This window comes from Platalea leucorodia, assembly GCF_965183815.1.
Source record: "Platalea leucorodia genome assembly, chromosome: 7".
In the NCBI taxonomy this organism is placed as follows: Eukaryota; Metazoa; Chordata; class Aves; order Pelecaniformes; family Threskiornithidae; genus Platalea; species Platalea leucorodia.
In genome coordinates this window covers 72288822-72305691 of record NC_138829.1, presented here as the reverse complement: position 1 = coordinate 72305691, position 16870 = coordinate 72288822, and the positions used below count along the sequence as shown (strand labels likewise).

General features: G+C 71.8%; 5 protein-coding genes across 5 annotated transcripts; 1 reads left to right on the top strand and 4 right to left on the bottom strand.

Annotated features, from left to right (window-relative positions):
• Nucleotides 1-259: 259 nt before the first annotated feature.
• On the bottom strand, nucleotides 260-1497 carry CABP2 (calcium binding protein 2; the record flags this gene model as incomplete). Its single annotated transcript, XM_082317070.1, has 7 exons — nucleotides 260-285; nucleotides 361-508; nucleotides 595-704; nucleotides 809-943; nucleotides 1041-1071; nucleotides 1227-1373; nucleotides 1456-1497. 7 exons carry the CDS (start codon nucleotides 1495-1497, stop codon nucleotides 260-262), a joined length of 639 nt encoding a protein of 212 aa, XP_082173196.1.
• Nucleotides 1498-2538: 1041 nt separating this feature from the next.
• NDUFV1 (NADH:ubiquinone oxidoreductase core subunit V1) lies at nucleotides 2539-4909 on the top strand. Its single transcript, XM_082318672.1, has 10 exons — nucleotides 2539-2709; nucleotides 2781-2863; nucleotides 2944-3114; nucleotides 3202-3385; nucleotides 3467-3656; nucleotides 3835-4047; nucleotides 4128-4294; nucleotides 4366-4447; nucleotides 4520-4665; nucleotides 4753-4909. Exons 1-10 carry the CDS (start codon nucleotides 2656-2658, stop codon nucleotides 4834-4836), a joined length of 1374 nt encoding a protein of 457 aa, XP_082174798.1. The 5' UTR covers nucleotides 2539-2655; the 3' UTR covers nucleotides 4837-4909.
• A 381-nt stretch (nucleotides 4910-5290) lies between these two features.
• On the bottom strand, nucleotides 5291-7083 carry NUDT8 (nudix hydrolase 8; the record flags this gene model as incomplete). Its single annotated transcript, XM_082317325.1, has 4 exons — nucleotides 5291-5730; nucleotides 5821-5898; nucleotides 6671-6803; nucleotides 6869-7083. The coding sequence occupies 4 exons, from the start codon at nucleotides 7081-7083 to the stop codon at nucleotides 5476-5478; spliced, it is 681 nt and encodes a 226-aa protein (XP_082173451.1). The 3' UTR covers nucleotides 5291-5475.
• A 1800-nt stretch (nucleotides 7084-8883) lies between these two features.
• MTCH2 (mitochondrial carrier 2) lies at nucleotides 8884-12938 on the bottom strand. The gene is made up of 13 exons (XM_082318601.1): nucleotides 12767-12938; nucleotides 12601-12685; nucleotides 12404-12510; nucleotides 12256-12282; nucleotides 11352-11405; nucleotides 11190-11247; nucleotides 11017-11068; nucleotides 10869-10928; nucleotides 10271-10364; nucleotides 10052-10099; nucleotides 9600-9667; nucleotides 9225-9300; nucleotides 8884-9080 (listed from the first exon to the last, which is right to left on the bottom strand). The coding sequence occupies exons 1-13, from the start codon at nucleotides 12851-12853 to the stop codon at nucleotides 8994-8996; spliced, it is 903 nt and encodes a 300-aa protein (XP_082174727.1). The 5' UTR covers nucleotides 12854-12938; the 3' UTR covers nucleotides 8884-8993.
• A 223-nt stretch (nucleotides 12939-13161) lies between these two features.
• On the bottom strand, nucleotides 13162-16845 carry AGBL2 (AGBL carboxypeptidase 2; the record flags this gene model as incomplete). The annotated part of the gene is made up of 11 exons (XM_082317324.1): nucleotides 13162-13263; nucleotides 13344-13619; nucleotides 13744-14181; nucleotides 14265-14362; nucleotides 14466-14592; nucleotides 14669-14831; nucleotides 14912-15679; nucleotides 15759-15909; nucleotides 15993-16100; nucleotides 16230-16363; nucleotides 16652-16845. The coding sequence occupies 11 exons, from the start codon at nucleotides 16843-16845 to the stop codon at nucleotides 13162-13164; spliced, it is 2559 nt and encodes an 852-aa protein (XP_082173450.1).
• Nucleotides 16846-16870: the final 25 nt, after the last annotated feature.

Genomic DNA, 16870 nt, shown 5'->3' with positions numbered 1-16870 from the left:
GCGGCCGAAACCCGGCCGAATCTGCGCCGAAAAGGGGCCCGGCGTCGCCCCACGCCGCGCTTGGACCTCGGCGGCCGGCCGAGGGTGAGTCTGAGCACCTCCGGCGCTGAAGAAGCGAGGGTCTTGTCCCCGGCTCGGGCGTCGCGCCGCGCCGGCACGGCCCCAGCCGCAGCGGCCGGAGCCGGGCGCCTCCTCCGCGGCCCCCTCCTCTTCGTAAGGCACGGCGGGGGCTTGGGTCCCGTGTTGGCACGCGCCGCCCTCAACGCGACATCATCCGCACAAACTCTGCCGGCGGAAGATGATGTACGGAACATCCCGAATATTCCCGGGGATGTTCCCGGCTCCCTCCCTGGCCCCTACCTTCGAAGTCCACCAGGCCGTCCCCGTTGAGATCCACGTCCTTGAGGATCTCGTCCACCTCCCGGTAGTTGAGCTGATGCCCCAGCAGCTTGCACATGGCCTCCCGCAGCTCCGCCATGCTGATCTGCCCGTCCCCGTTGGTGTCGAACTGCACGGCAAGCGCCCGTCGGCGACGGCCGCCCTCGGCATGGCGGCAGCCTGCCCGCGCCCGGGCTGTCCCCCCCGTCCCCTCACCTCGCGGAAGGCGTCGCGCAGCTCCTTGATCCCGATCATGTCCGCCGTCTCCGCCAGCATTTTGGGACCCATCAGCTCCACGAAATCGTCAAAATCCACCTTGCCCCCGGCTGCGGGAGAAGAGGGGTGTCAGCGGGGCGGGCACCAGGGATCGCCGGGGGCAGAGCCGGCTGCCGGCGGGGCGGAGGGGACCCCTCGCGTCCCTGCCGCGTACTGATCTGCTGGGACAGCTCAATGAGCTCCATCTCGGTGGGCATGTAGCCCATGGTCCGCATGCACTCGCCCAGGTCCTTGTAGCTGATGTAGCCGTCACGGTCCTTGTCGAACTCCCGGAAGGCCTGCTTCAGCTCTGGGGACAGCGCGGCGTCACCGCCGGCACCGCCACACACCCCCGCCGTGGCCGGGGGACCTCCCAGCCGGGGCGAAGACCCCCCCCACCTCCTCACCTTCGATCTCTTCCGCCCGCAGCTCCCGGTCCTGGGGAAGAGAAAGCGGGAAGAGCCGCAGGAGTGATCCTTCTCCCACGGATCCCCCCCGGGAATCCCGCCCTAAATCCCCCGCCGGCTCACGGGGCGCAGCCGGCGGCGCGGCGCCCGTTACGGCGGGCGCGTGGGGAGGGAGCGGGCGCGTACCAGCTGGGTGATGGCGATGCTCTGCCGCAGGAAGATGCAGGCCGGCCCCACCAGCCCCTGCAGCACCGAGTAGCTCTGCAACGGCGGGGACTGCGCCGCCTCCGTCGCCTCCTCGGGGTCGCTGGGGCCGGAGCGCGGCTTCCCGTCCTGCGGGAAGAGCCGGCGTCAGCGGCCGGGAGCGGGGAACCGAGCCGGGGGCCCCCCCTACCCCCCCGCGGGCCGGCCTTACCTTGGGGAGCCTCCGCTCAGGGGTCTTGGTGCAGTTGCCCATGGCTAGGGGTTGCCCCCGCGCCGCAGGGCATGCCTGGCCCCGGGGGGGCCGGCTGGCGCAGTCCTGGGGGCTACCGCCCGGCTGGGGCGAGCCGTGGCCGTGGCCGGCGAGGGGGGGGGGTGCGCGATAGCGGCCGTGGCTGCGCGGGGATTTGAGGTTTTTATGGAATATCTGGGGATATGCAGGGCAGGCGGGGGGGCGCCGCGCCCGCGCATAATCCCCCGGATTATTCCCCGCTCGGCCGCCTGGCTCCAGATGTGGGGAGCCGCCCAGCTGTTCCCCGGTCCCCCGGCCGCCCCCGTGGGGGCACTCGGGTCCCCCCGCACCCCGGCCCTCTCCCCCGCCGCCCGTTACCTGCCCGAAAGCGGGGGGTGGCCGGGGCCCCGGCTCCGCGGGGGATGCGCCGCCACGGCAGGGCCGCCCCCCACTCCCCGAGGTGCCGGCGGTACCGGAGCCCCCCTGCCCGCCGATCCACGGGGCCGGGCGGCGGCGGCGGCCGCCCCCCTCGCCGGGGCCGTGGGGCCGGGAGGTGCCCCGGTAGGCGGGGGGGGGCACAGGGCTGCCGGTGCCCCGCCGCTGGGGCCCGCGGAAGAGGAAGAACATGTCGCCCGCCGCCCCGGCTCGCCGCCGGCTCCCCGTTCCTTCTCCCCACCCCCGGGAGGGAAACCGGATCCCCCGGGGCCCGGCCCTCGCCCCGGCCCCGCTCCCTCGCCGGGACGAGGCCACCGCGGGGAGGGGGGAAGGTGGCCCCAAAGCCGGGAGGGGCCCGGCGCGGCCCCCCGGGGCGCTGGGGGGGTCGGAGCGGGGGCGCCCCGGGGGGTGAGGCCGGGGCGGGGGGAACCGGGGGCTCCGGAGCCTCCGGTTTCAGCTCCCGAAACCCGAGACGGCGCCGGGCGCGGGGCACGTGGCAGCGCGGGCGCGGCGCCAGCTTGGCCACGCCCCCTTCCTGTAGCCACGCCTATCGCCTCTGTGGCCACGCCCCCTTCCTGTAACCACGCCCGTTGCCTTGTGACCACGCCCCCTCCCGCTCCGGCCCCGCCGCCTGGCGTCACCGCCGCGCCGCCGGCGCTCGCCGCTGACGTCAGCGCCGTAGCGACGCTACGGGGGGCGCCTGAAGGTGACGGTGGTCCCGGTGCCGGTGCCGGTGCCCGCCCCGCCATGGCCGCCCGGCAGCTGCTGGCTCTGTGGCGCCTGCCCGCCGCCTCCTTCTCGGTGAGGGGGGACCGGGGCGATCGGGGACGGGTCCCGGTGCTACCGGTGCTGAGTCCGCGTTCTCCCCGCAGACGGCGCCCAAGAAGACGCAGTTCGGGTCGCTGCGGGACGAGGACCGGATCTTCACCAACCTCTACGGGCGGCACGACTGGAGGTGAGTACCGGGGGCGGGGAGGGGAGGGGGGGGTCCCGGTGCGGCCCGGCCCGGTGCCACCGGCCGTGCCCTGCCCGCAGGCTGCAGGGCGCCCTGCGCCGCGGCGACTGGTACAAGACGAAGGAGATCCTGCTGAAGGGGGTGGACTGGATCCTCGGGGAGATCAAGGCCTCGGGGCTGCGGGGCCGCGGCGGCGCCGGTTTCCCCACCGGCCTCAAGTGGAGCTTCATGAACAAACCCCCGGATGGCAGGTGAGACCGGCACCGGCACCGGCACCGGCACCGGCACCGTCCCCTCCCCGCGGGGAGCCCGGCCCTGACGGCCTTGGCTTCCCCCAGGCCCAAGTACCTGGTGGTGAACGCGGACGAGGGGGAACCAGGCACCTGTAAGGACCGGGAGATCATGCGCCACGACCCCCACAAGCTGGTGGAGGGCTGCCTGGTGGCGGGCCGCGCCATGGGCGCCCGCGCCGCCTACATCTACATCCGCGGCGAGTTCTACAACGAGGCCTCCAACCTGCAGGTGAGCGGCGGCGGGATGGGGGGAACCCCGCCGGCGGGAAAGGGGGCAGCCCCCAGACCCACCCGTCCCTCCCCGCCGCAGGTGGCCATCCGGGAGGCCTACGAGGCCGGGCTGCTGGGGCGGGACGCCTGCGGCTCCGGCTACGCCTTCGACGTCTTCGTGGTGAGGGGCGCCGGAGCCTACATCTGCGGGGAGGAGACGGCGCTGATCGAGTCCATCGAGGGCAAGCAGGGCAAGCCGCGCCTGAAGCCGCCCTTCCCCGCCGACGTGGGTACGGCCCCGGCCCTCCCCGCTTTGCCCCGCTTCATTTCCAGCCGCTGCTCGAGAGCGGGACAAAATGGCGGCCACCGGACAAATCGGTGGCTACCGGATAAACCCCGTCGTCCCCGGGCCGCCGTCCTGCCGCAGACAGGCAGAGCGCGGCCGTTGAGAGCTCCCGCTGCTTCCAGGTGTCTTCGGTTGCCCCACCACGGTGGCCAACGTGGAGACGGTGGCGGTGGCCCCCACCATCTGCCGGCGGGGCGGCGCCTGGTTCGCCGGCTTCGGGCGGGAGCGCAACTCGGGGACGAAACTCTTCAACATCTCGGGTCACGTCAACAACCCCTGCACCGTGGAGGAGGAGATGTCGGTGCCGCTGAAGGAGCTCATCGAGAAGCACGCCGGTAAGCGCCGCGGGCCGCCGAGCCGTGCCGGGCCGGCGCCGGGCCCGGCTCAGCCCGTCCTGTCCCCCCGTCTCTGGCAGGGGGTGTCCGCGGGGGCTGGGACAACCTGCTGGCCGTCATCCCGGGGGGCTCCTCCACACCACTGCTCCCCAAGTCGGTGTGCGAGACCGTGCTGATGGACTTCGACGCCCTGGTGCAGGCGCAGAGCGGGCTCGGCACGGCCGCCGTCATCGTCATGGACAAATCGGTAAGGGAGGAGCCCCCCTCCCTGCCCGCCCCGTGCCGCGGCAGGGCCCTCACCCTCCTCTCCCTCCCCAGACCGACGTCGTTAAAGCCATCGCTCGCCTCATCGAGTTTTACAAGCACGAGAGCTGCGGGCAGTGCACCCCGTGCCGGGAAGGTGAGGTCCGTGGGGCGGGGGGGGTCCGTGGGGCCACGCCGCAGTCCCCTCACCGCCTCTCCCTCCCCGCAGGCGTCGACTGGATGAACAAGGTCATGGCGCGCTTCGTGCAGGGCAACGCGCAGGTGGCTGAGATCGACGCGCTGTGGGAGATCAGCAAGCAGATCGAGGGCCACACCATCTGCGCCCTGGGCGACGGCGCGGCCTGGCCCGTGCAGGTTGGCGGAGGGGGGGATTTGGGGCCGGGATTTGGGGCCGGGGGCCTTTCCCGGCCCCGTTAACTCTGTCCGCTTTGCTCCGCGCAGGGGCTCATCCGCCACTTCCGACCGGAGCTGGAGGAGAGGATGCGGCGCTACGGGGAGGCCAAAGCCCGAGCAGCGGCGGCATGAGGAGCCGGCGGTGGAGCAAGGGCTGCCAGCGGCGGCGGCCCTGCCCTGGGGGGGCTTTTTGGGGGGGCGAGGGGCTTCTCGGGGCATTTTGGGGGGTCCTCAATAAACGCTGCTGCGCTCACCGGCTCCTCTCTCCGCTGGGGAGCGGGAGGCGGCTGTCAGCATAAAATGGTGGGGAGGGAGTGCTGGGGGGCTCCGGGTCCTGCCCCCCCGCAGCAGGGGATCCCCAGGGATTGGGGGGATCCCCAGGGATCGAGGGATCGCGCAGCCGAAGTGGGGATACACCACCCCCCCCCAGAGGGGAGATCCTGGCTTTCCGTGAGGCTCCACATCCCCGCTGCGGGGAGAGGCAGCGGTTGCGGGACGGCCCCGGGGACCCCGCGCTCCCCGGCACCGCCGCGGTGGCACCGGCACAGCACCGGCTGTGGTGACTCGGAGGCCGTGGCACGAGCGGTTTCAAAACATGGCTTTCTTTAACTCGATCGCAACGCGTGACATCAGCCACTGGCGCGGGGGACGACGCGGTTTCCCATCTCCGTGCGCGCGGCGAGGCCGGCCTACAGGCGGCCAAAAGAAGCCGCGCAACCCAGGAGGCACGGGGAGGGCTCCGCCTGTGCGCACCCCCCCAAAACCACCGCCTCAGGCCGAGCTCCCCTGGAGGAAGCGGGCCGAGGGGCTGTGGGCCGGCACGTGGGTCTTCCGGCGGTAGCGGCCGGGCGCCAGCAGCTCCAGGGTCAGCTCGGTGACGATGGCCGTCAGCCCCCAGACCCTGTGGGGGCCGTTGAGGAAGACGGGCAGGGTGTAGCCGTAGCGGCCGGCGGTGCGGAAATGGGTGTAGCCTTGGTTCTCCTCCCGCAGGAGGTGATCCAGGGGCAGGGTGAAGACCTCCTCCACCTGCCGGCACAGGCGGCGAGGGGGTGACCGCGGCGTCGCCGGGCAGGGGATGCGGCCGGCGCGGGGTCACCCGGCGCGGGGGTCACCCACCTCGTCGGGGTTGGGGGTCAGCGTCAGGTCCTCCAGGGGCCCCAGGTTGGCCACGACGGGAGCCACCAGCTGTCCCTGCTGGACGGCGTGGGGGACGGGGGGGTGACAACCCCCCCTCCCCAAAGTGCCACCCGCTCGCCCGCGCCCCACCCTGACACCCGTCGCGGGGCTGTCACCCAACACCACCCCCGTGCCTGCAGCCAGTGTCCCTGTCACCGTGAACCCCTGCCACCCTGTGTCCTTGTCACCCGTGTCCCTGCCACCCTGCCCTCGTGTCCTTGTCGCCTGTGTCCCTGCCACCCTGCCCTCGTGTCCTTGTCACCCCATGTCCTTGTCACCCCCGTCCTGTCCTTGTCACCCCCATCCTTGTCACCCGCTGTCCTCACATCCTTGCCACCTCATGTCTTCATGTTTTTGTCACCCCATCCTTGTCACCCCCCGTCCTTGTCACCCCATGCCCTTGTCACCCCCGTCGTCATGTCCTTGTCACCCCTGTCCTCATGTCCTTGTCACCCCCATCCTTGCCACCCCATGCCCATGTCACCCCATGTCCTCATGTCCTTGTGACCTCTATCCTTGTCACCCCCTGTCCTTGTCACCCCATGCCCTTGTCACCCCATGTCCTCATGTCCTTGTCACCCCCTGTCCTTGTCACCCCCATCCTTGCCACCCCACGTCCTCATGTTTTTGTCACCCCATCCTTGTCACCCCCCCGTCCTTGTCACCCCACACCCTTGCCACCCCATGTCCTCACGTCCTTGTCACCCCCCCGTCCTTGTCACCCCCCCGTCCTCGGTGTCCCCAGCCACTCCGTCCCCCAGCCGCCCCCTCCCGCCCCGGTGCCCGGTACCCGGTCGGGCAGCGGCCGCAGCTGCCCCCAGACGCTGGGCGCGGCCAGCGCCAGCCCCAGCTCCTCCCGCGTCTCCCGCAGCGCCGTGGCCACCGCGTCGCCGTCCGCCGGGTCCCGCCGCCCCCCGGGGAAACTACGAGAGGCAACGGCAGCGTCAGGGCCGGCCCGGCGCCGCTGCCCGCTCCCCGCCGCCGGTACCTGACGTCGCCGCTGTGGGGGCCGCCCAGGCGGCGGGAGCGGAGCGTGAAGAGCAGCGCGGGGCGGCCGCGCACCGAGCACAGCGGCACCAGCACCGCCGCCGCCGCCGCCGCCCCCCGCCGCGCCCCCGCCGCCGCCGCCGCCAGCCGCGCCCGGCACCGCCGCTCGCTGCCGCCGCTCAGGAGGCCCCCGCCGCCCGCTCCCGCCTCCGCCATGGCGCCGGCACCGGGGAGGGCGGGAGCGAGGGAGCGGCCGCCCCCGGCGCCGCCTCCCCCGGGGCCGCCTCCCCCGGGCGGACCTCGGCCAGGGCGGGGAGCGGCCCCGCCGGGGGTGCGACAGCCCCCGCCGGGGGTGCGACCCCACTGCCGGGGGCGCAACCGCCCCACCGGGGGTGCAACCCCCCACCCAGCTTTGCACCCCCCTTGCAGGTGCAATAACCTCTGCTGGGTGCGCAACAGCCGCTGCCGGGTGTGCGACCCCGCTGCCGGGGGTGCAACCGCCCCGCCGGGGGTGCAACCCACCACCCAGCTTTGCACCCCCCTTGCAGGTGCAATAACCTCTGCTGGGTGGGCAACAAGCTCTGCCGGGTGTGGAACCCACCACCCAGCTTTGCACCCTCCTTGCAGGTGCAATAACCTCTGCTGGGTGCGCAACAGCCGCTGCCGGGTGTGCGACCCCGCTGCCGGGGGTGCAACCGCCCCGCCGGGGGTGCAACCCACCACCCAGCTTTGCACCCCCCTTGCAGGTGCAATAACCTCTGCTGGGTGGGCAACAAGCTCTGCCGGGTGTGGAACCCACCACCCAGCTTTGCACACCCCCCCCTTACACGTGCAAATAACCTCCGCTGGGTGTGCAACCCTCCCACTGCACGTGCGACAGCCCCCGCCGGGTGTGCAACCCTCTCGCGGGGTGTGCAACAGGCCCTGCCGGGTGCGCAACCCACCTCCCAGCTTTGCCCCCCCCCTTACACGTGAAAATAACCTCTGCTGGCTGTGCAAAAAACCCCTGCCAGGTGTGCAACAGCCCCTACCAGGTGTGCAACAGCCCTTGCCGGGTGTGCGACCCACCTCCCAGCTTCACTCCCCCCCCGCATGTGCAAATAACTTCTGCAGGGTGTGCAACCCCTGTTCCAGCTGTGCAACCCTCCCGCTGCACATACAACAGCCCCCACCAGGTGTGCAACAACCCCTGCCGGGTGTGCAACCCACCTCCCAGCTTTCCAACCCCCCCCCATCGGGTGCGTAACAGCCCCTGCCAGGTGGGCAACACACAACCCAGCCTTGCGTCTCCCCTGCACGTGCAACAACCCTGCTGGGTGTGCAACAACCCCTGCTCCAGCTGTGCAATCCCGCCCCTGAGCACGCAGCCCCCCCGCCACGGGGTGTGCGACTCTCCATCCAGCTGTGCAACCCCCCACCCGGCTGTGCCACCCTCCTGCTGGGTGTGCAAGCCCCCCCTCCAGCTGCACAACCCCGGCACTGGCTGTGCAGCCCCCCCGCCACGCGTACAACCCCCTGATGGGGTGTGCGACCCCCCCGCCACCCTCTGTTCACAGCCCAGAGGTGCCACCATCCCTCCCCTTGTCACCAGCGCGTGTCCCCTCTTGTACCACCCCCGCGAACACCGACGGCGGGATCGATCCCGTCACTGCGGCCCCGAGAGGAAGCGAGGGAGGGGAAACTGAGGCAGGCGAGGGGAGAGGGGTTCCTGCCGGCAGATTTACCGGCAGCCTCGGCAACACCCACGTTTTCAGGCTAACGACAAGACCCTGGCGCCAGTCCCGGTGGGGACAGAAGGACGGACGTGACGATGTCTCGTGGGACCCATCCAGCACCCACGGGGGCTCTGTGCGGGCGTCGGGCTGACGAGAAGGGGTCGGATAAACGATAGGGGAATGGGGGATAACAGGGACAGTGCTCCGGCGGTGGGATCGGGCGGGAGCGCTGGAGACCGGCGGCAGCCCCCCCGGAAGCCCCCGGCCCTGCCACAGACACTCTCACACGTCCGCCTTCATCTCTCAGCATTAAATGATTTTTAAAAAACTGTATAGAAATCACCACTCTCTCATAATTCCTGGCCTCCAGAGCCCAGCATCAGCTTCGCGACTCCTCTCTCGGCTCCAGCTTCAGCGAAACCTCCTCTCCTCCCACACGTATCGCTTCCCTGCGGGCACCTTGCGGAAAAACAGGCTGTTCCCTCGGCTCATGTTGCCCTGGAAGGGGGAAATGACCACCATTGGGTGAGTCAGGGCTACCCGGAGCCCCGGCGTGGCCACCCCAGACCCCGCAGGGCTCCCACCCAGCTCTTCTCCGCGGCCGGGCAGCATTCCCAGCGCTGCCCGGCTCCGGCTTCTTACCTCCCTGTGCAGCTGGCTCCAGCAGTCCAGCCAGGAGGAGTAGGTGGGTGCGTAGGGGAGGAGACCCCCAGCCAGCCTGAGGAAGGGAGGGGAATTATTTCCACCCAGGACCGAGCCGGTGGGGTAGGACCCGGCCCCCCTGCAGCTCCACGCTGGCCTGAACCCCAAAATGGCCCTTTCAAGGCCGGGTTCCCGCCCCACGCGTCCCCCCCACCACAGCACTACCGCTGAGGGCTCGACCCCACAGCGAGTTTGAAACCTCTTTGCCACCCGGGAGCTTCAGAAAGGCAATTTCGGGAGGTGATCCGGTGCGGAGGGAGACGGCTGTCAGCCACGCCAGCCGCGGGCTCGCCCTCGCGGCGGGGCAGGACTCACCCGCAGTTATTCACGGCCATCAGGTTGGAGACGAGGACGAAGGGGTAGGTCAGCATGCTGGCGAAGAACTGCAAGGAGAGCAGGGCCGGTCGGCAGCGGCCCGCGGCCCCCGCAGGGATCCCTCCCCGTGGGGAGAATGAGCCCCAAAAGATCCCCTGGGACCGTCCCGGGGGGGGGAGCCCGCTCCCGCGGGCTCCAGGGAACACAGAGGCAAGGCCAAGGCCGTCAGCCGCTGGGCGCGCAGGGCGACACGCCGCCGCCCCGGAGCGTTCCGTCCCCCGCGGGCCGATCCCTCAGGATCCGCTCCCCAGCCCAGCAGCCGCAGGAAAGGCGGGATCGCAGGAACGCGCCGTTTCCCGCAGGGAAAGAGGATTCAATTCTCTTCGCCCTTCCCGGAGAGGAGATGGCATCGCACAGGTGGGTGTACGCACACGCGCGCGGGCTGTACTCACCCCAGTGACGGCCTGTGAGTAGCTCTTCATCTCAGCCATGGTTGAGACCTGCGGGAGGAGAAAAGGCACCTTCAACCCCCGGCGCTGCCACCCCGAAGAGGGGTCCTGCCCCCCTGGGCTGTCCCCGTCCCTCACCGCGGTCAGCTCGGCACCGGTGACGCTGCTGCGGTGCCCCCAACCCGCCCCGGGCCCCCCCCGAGCAGGGCGCGGAGCCCGTACCCCGTTCTCCAGCGCGTACGTGTTGATGAGGTAGGCCAGCATGTTGCAGAGCCAGAGGGAAAGGATGTCCCCGAGGAGCCGGGGGATGAGGCCGCTGAAAGAGAAGAGGCAGCGGGAACGTCAGCCTGGGACAGACCCGGATCTGGCTGAGAAACGGGGAAGAGCCGGCTGGGAACGAGAGGGAGTTCCCCACCGCGGGAGCGGGGATGCTCGGACAAGCGGTTCCAAGGGGACGCAGGCGCAGAGGGGAGCTGCCGGAGGGACCCAAAACACCCGCAGCACCCAAAACCCCTTCCCGGGGAAGGGTTACGACACCTTTGTTCTGTTTTAATGTCCCCAGGCGCTGGATGTCACCCCCGCAACCCGGGGCCGGTGGCTACGAGGCGAGGGTTTGCCGGATCCGCACCGGGGAGCCCCCCCGGGGAGGGCGGAACGGGGAACCGCGCACCCCGGCGGCACCCGCGCGGTTCTCGGAACGGGAGAGCGGAGCTGCGGCCGCGGGGAGAAGCGACACCTGAGCGGCGAGCGAAGCCCGTGGATTTTGGGGAGCGGACCCCACCGCCCGCCTCGCCCCGAGGTCCCAGTTGTCAGCACTCACGCGAAGAAGCCGAGGATGCCCTCTTCTCGGTAAATCGTGGTGAAGGCGCTTAGCGTCCCGCTGGGCCGGGGAGGAAGAGGAGCGCGCTCAGAGGGGGCCCTGCGGGCCGGCAGCCCCCCCGGGGCACCCCCAGCCCCCCGCCCCGTACCTGTACTTGGTCTCCCGGCCGATGAACTGCACCATGCAGCGCAGGGTGATCACTGCGGGCAGAGACAGGCGGCGCGGGGGGTCAGCGGGGGGCGCGGGGACACCCCGGGGGGACACGGGAGCGACAGGCGGCCGTCGCCAGGCCCGCGGAGCGGTGGGGAGGGGGGCACCTACCGTGGAAGGGGTGGGTGATGAGCGTGGCGGCGGAGCGGGCGACCATCTCTCGGGAGGTCTGGGGAGAAGCGGGCCGTCAGGGGGACGCGGCCGGCAGAGCGCCCAGCGGCCCCGCTGTCGTACCGAGCCCCTCTCGCACCCCAGCACCCTCCTCTTCCTCACCTCCTTGAGGACCTGCTCCAGCGAGGACACGGGCTCCTTCTTGCTGGCTCCAGGCTGGAGAGGGAAAGAGGCATCGGGTGGGGAGCAGCCCCCCGGAAGGCTCCGCTCCCTCCCTGCCCCCCCAAAAGGACCCAACCCCCCCCCCAGCGTGGGCTCGGCAGCGCCCGGCCCCGCCAGAGCCCCCTGCGCCCCGCGGCTCTGCCCGGGGCCGGGCTGCCTCTGCCCGCGGCTGCATGCAGGAGGGAGGGGGAAGAGGGAAGGGGAGAGAGGGGAAAGAAAGGGGGAGAGAGCAAGAGATGGAGGCAGGGAGGGAGGGAAGAAAGGGAGAGATGGAGGCAGGGAGGGACATGGAAGCAGGGAGGGAGAGAGAGAGGGAGGGAAGAAGGAAAAGAGATTGAGGAAGAGAGAAAGAAAGGGAGAGACAAAGGCAGGGAGGAAGGGAAAAAGAAAGGGTGAGATGGAAGCAAGGAGAGAAGAAAGGGAGAGATGGAGGCGGGGGGGAGACGGAGGCAAGGAATAAGGGGGAGAGAGAGAGGGAGAGATGAAGGGAGGGAAGAGGGAGGGAGAAAGGTAGAGAGAGAGAGAGAGAGAGGGAGGGAAGAAGGGAAAGAGATGGAGGAAAGGAGAAAGAAAGGGAGAGACAGAGGCAGGGGGGAAGGGAGAGACAGGGAGGAAGGGAAAAACAGAGGGAGAGATAGAGGCAAGGAGGGAAGAAAGGGGGAGATGGAGGCGGGGAGGGAAGGAGGGAGAGAGAGAGGGAAGGAGGCAGGGAGGGAAGGAGAAAGAGAGGGAGAAAAGGAGGGAGGGAGGGAAGGGGGGAGGGAAGGGGGGAGGGAAGGAGCGATGGGGGAAAGGGGAGATGGAGGGGGCAGGGGTTTCTCCGGGGCAGCAGCCTGGCACCTACCTCGGCCTGCTTGGCCTCCTGGTAGCGCTGGGGAGGGAAGGGCAGGGTGAGGGCGGGCGGGGGGGCCCTGCCGGCGCCCCGGGGACGAGACGCGGGGGCCCCGCGGCCCCAGCCCCCGGCGGCAGAGCCCCCCCCGCCCCCCCGGTACCTGCAGCACTTTCCCGTGCACCACGGTGCCGATGGCGCTGGAGCAGAGGCGGGGGGTGAGGCCTTTGAAGAGTCCCGCTCTCCCGTCGACCTTCACGATGTGCTTGGCTGGGGACAGCGGGGATCCGGTCACCCCACGGGGATCCGGTCACCCCACGGGGACACCGGGGGGGATCCGCGCCGCCGGGCCAGACTCACCGTAAGCGAAGAGGCCGGGCAGCTGGTAGACCTGGCGCCCGAAGATGTTCCTCCCCAGGGTGGGCGGCAGCGGCTCGTAGCCCACCTGCGGCGGGGACAGGCAGCCGGTACCGGGCCCGGTACCCCCCCGCCCCGCCCCGGCTCTCCGTTACCGGCCCGCCCTTACCTGCACCAGCACCTTCACGTACATGAGGGGCTGCGAGAGCACCGTCAGCCCCGAGCCCAGCAGCACCTGCGAGGCCGCGTCCGCCATGGTGCCGCCCCGGCGTCACGGCCCAGAAGGACACCGCCGCCGCCGCTTCCGCTTCCGCCCTCCCGGTACTTCCGGCGCGCCCGCCAATCACTTCCGGCCGGAGGGGTGGGCCCACCCGCCGGGTCGCCATGGCAACGAGGCGGGGGGAGGCGGGCGTCACCGCGGCCTGCGGGCGTCGCCATGGCAACGCGGCCTGCGGCACCCACGGGGCCTGAGGCCTCGCCAGGGCCTGCGGTGACATCATGGCGAGGTGACGCCACGGCGAGGGGGCCTGAGGTGGCGCCACGGCAAGGAGGCCCGCGGCACCGTCACGGCGGCAGGGCCTGGGCCCGGGCGGCCAAGGGGGAGCCCGTGGGGGCCGGCGCGATGAAGGCAGGCGTCAGCAGGCAGAGGCAGGGCCGCGGCACCGCCTTTAATGGCGAGCACAGGCGCAGCAGTGCGGGGCGGCGGGCGGCGGGGCGCTGCCGGGGGCGGCGAGGCGGGGACGGGCCCTGCGCCTGTGGGCAGCGGCCGCCTGCCCGCCCCGCCGCCGCGACGGCCCTGTCCCATCTCCCGCGGCTGCACCCCGCGAGGAACCGCCGGGGCGCCGGGTGCTCGGCGGCGGCTGACGGTGTGACGCCGCGCTCGTGGCATCGTCCGGCTGAGCCCCCGCCATGTGGCGGCCATCCCGCGCTCCCGCTGCGCTGGGGAAGGGCACGGCAGAGCCGGCTCCGGGCTCCTCTCCCGCCACGCTGCCGGGGAGAGCCCTGGGGGGCCCCGGCCTGGCCTGGGGGGCAGAGAAGAGGGCTCAGACCCACTCATGCTGGCACCAGGCTGGGACAGCGCTGGGGACAAGCGTCCCTGCCCTTCTGTCCCCTCTGGGTGCACCGTGCTCACGGGCCCAGGCTCACCGGGACGCCGGCACGGCTCTGGTGGACAGCATTGATCCGGCGCAGGGCATTCCTCGCTCTCCGGCTCCGCAGCCGCTTCCTCCTCCGCTGTGCCGGATGGCAAAGTGGTGCCGGGGTGTCTGCACCCCTCGTCTCCCCGGCGCTTCGTCCCGCCCGCCCCGAAAGCGGCGGCACCGGGGGACTCACCGGCCGGGCCGGGCCGCGGAGGGGAGCTGGGGGCTCGTCGGACACGGAGCTGTCGGAGCCGCTGGTGCTGTGCGGGGAGACGACCGCCTGCAGCCGCCGGCGGCACCGGGGGGCTCCGCGGGGCGGCACGGCCGGGACGTACCTGGACTCGAGCTCCGAAGGGGAGACGTCGCTCCAGCTGCTGCCGGAGCCCGGCTGCCGGCCCAGCCGCTGCCGCAGCAGCGCGTCCAGCTCCGACAGGCACTGTTGGAACTGTGGGATGGAGCCAGCGTCACTGCGGTTCTGCTACGGCACCGGGCTGGGTGCCGCGGTTCGAGCGGAGGCTGCTGGCCCACCTTGGCGGGATGGGGGTCGCAGAAGTCGAGCAGGGTGTCACAGAGGTGGTAGCCCAGCGACTTGAGGTCCTCCAAGGTGAAGTGCGAGCTCCTCCCACCTGGAGGGGACGGGGGGGAGAAGGAAACAAGCGGCGGCTTCCCAACCCGGGGAACAGCCGCCCGCCGACACAGCCGGCATCGGCACCCGCGGCGTCCCCTCACCCAGCGTGGAGCCGCCGAAGGCCACCTCCATGGTGTAGCTGTTGGAGACGCCCATGCGCCACATGACCACCCGGCCCGTCCCCGCTTTGCTCTTCTGCACCTTGAACTTGCAGCTGGGGAAGGAGAACTGGGGCCGGCCCCGGGGTCAGCGCGGCGCGGGGGGACAGGCACGCGTCACCGGCCGGCGTCACCGTGAAGCTCACCTTGTCGGGGGCGTTCTTGCTCAGCATCAGGGGGAAGACGCGCTGGCGCAGCCGCTGCCCAGCGCCGACCCCGCCGCTGTCGCAGCCGTACATGAAGACGTTGTTCTTCCGGCTGTGCCCGTGGAAGTCGCAGTACAGCACCACCTCCCGCTCCGCCAGCACCCTGCGCCCATCAGGATACGGCCAGCGGCGCCACGGCGGGAGCAGCACCTGTCCCGCCGGCTCCCCGCGCCCCCTCCTCACCTCTCGACCATGGCCCGCAGGTGCCACACGCCGGGGAAGGAGCCGCGGAGCGCTGTCCCGTAAGCCCTGTTGGGATCCCGGCCCGCCAGGGAGCAGCGGGAGTTGCCCACCACCACCCCGTCGGGGTTGAGCATGGGCACCACCTTGAAGACAAAGAGCCGGCGCAGGAGCCGGGCGTCGGGGTGGCCACTGAGGAGGAAATCGAGGAAGCCGCGCATGGCCCAGGAGCCACCGCTTTCCCCGGGGTGCGCGCGGGCGCTCACCACCACCGCCCGCTTGGCCGCCGCGCCGGCGGGGCTGGTGATGGTCAGCAGGTAGACGGTGTTGCCGGCCAGGCTGCGGCACAGCGGCCGCACTGCGCAGTACCGCGAGCACACCGGGTCGGCCGCCAGCGCCCGCAAGTAGCGCTGCAGGTCGGAGTAGGTGTACGGGTAGGAGTGGGCGAAGAAGCAGGTGTCGCCGTCGTGGGGGAAGCGCGTTGTCCAGGAGAGGCGGAAGGCGGCCGGCTCCTCCCCGGCGCCGCCCCGGTAGTAGCGGATGTCGGTCCCGACCCGGCGCCAGCCGATGCCGCGGCTCTGGGCCTCCCGCTGGGAGTAGAGCAGCGGCCGCATGCCCTCGCCGTAGAGGCTCTTGGGCTTCGCCAGGTTGGCGATGGTGAAGCGGTAGAGGGGGTCTCGCCGGGTGTTTTGGACGCGGAAGTAGAACCACTGGGTGTGCTTGGCGGTGTACAGGTCCGGCCGCAGCGTCAGCACGTACTCGTAGGGGCCCCTGCGCGGTGGGGCGGGCCACACTGCGGCTGCCGGCCCCGCCGCCGCCCCCCCTCGCCTCCCCCCGGCCCCTCTCTTACACCTTGACGGCTTTCTGGAGGTTGCCGCTCTCGAAGCGGGATTCGAAGAGCAGCGTGGCGTCCTGGGGACCCGCCAAGGCGGCCGCTGGCGAGGAGAGGGGGCCCGGGGCCCCCCCGACACGAGCGCGGGTGAAGCGGGAGCCTGGGGGCGCTGCGGGGGGAAGCCCGGAGGGAGGCGCTGGGGGCCTGGGGGGGCCGAGGGGGCGCCCGGGGGTGCTGCCCGCTCCCCGCTACCTGGGCTGAGGTGGTAGACGAGGGTGCCCCGCTCCTCGCCGAGGGCGGCCGGGGCCCGCTCGTGGCCCGTGGGCTGGCAGAAGGGCTCCGGTTCCGGGGGGACCCACTCTGGGGGGGGGGGGACGGGACAGAGATGGGCACCGTGGGCACGGCGGGGGTCCGGTGGCGGCGGTGGGGTGGCCGGGGCGCTCCCTCACCGATGTGCTCAATCGTCTCCTTGATGACTTCGCACTCGACCGGCCAGCGGGGAGCAGGCAGGGGTCCCCGCGCCGAAGGAAGGGCGAAGAGAGCCCGCGGCTCCCCCGGGGACCCGCAGTGCCGCGCCAAGGGGACCGGTGTGCCGGGGCACCGCGCCGAGGGGACTGGCGTGCCTGGCGAGGGGAGCGGGAGGGACTGGGGGGCTCCGGCACGCTCCCGGCTCCACGGCACAGCTCCGGCAGGGAGCTCGGGCTGGAAGGGTTGGGGCGGGGACACCCCCAAAACCACCCGCCGCCCCAAGGCAGGGACAGGGACAGTGCCGGGGGACAACAGGGGCCACTCACGGCTCGGCTGCTGCCCAGGACCCCGTGGGCAGCCGGGGCCGGCGCTGGCCGTGCCGGGCACCTCGGCGGGGAGCCGCTCGGAGGGGCCCCCCGGGGACGCGGGGCTCTTCTGCTCACCCGGCTTCTGGCCTTGGGGAGAGCACGGCTGCAGCCCAAACGGCCGGGGGACAGGAGGGGACACGTCCCCGCGGCGCGGGCTCACCTCGGAAGTAGCCGTAGTAGCGCAGGTGGCGGCGCATGAAGCTGTCGTAGGGCTCAGGGACCGGTCCCCCCTCCCCGCCCCCGGCAGTGGGGGGCCCCGAGGGCCGCATGGCCACCAGAGACGCGGCAAGACCC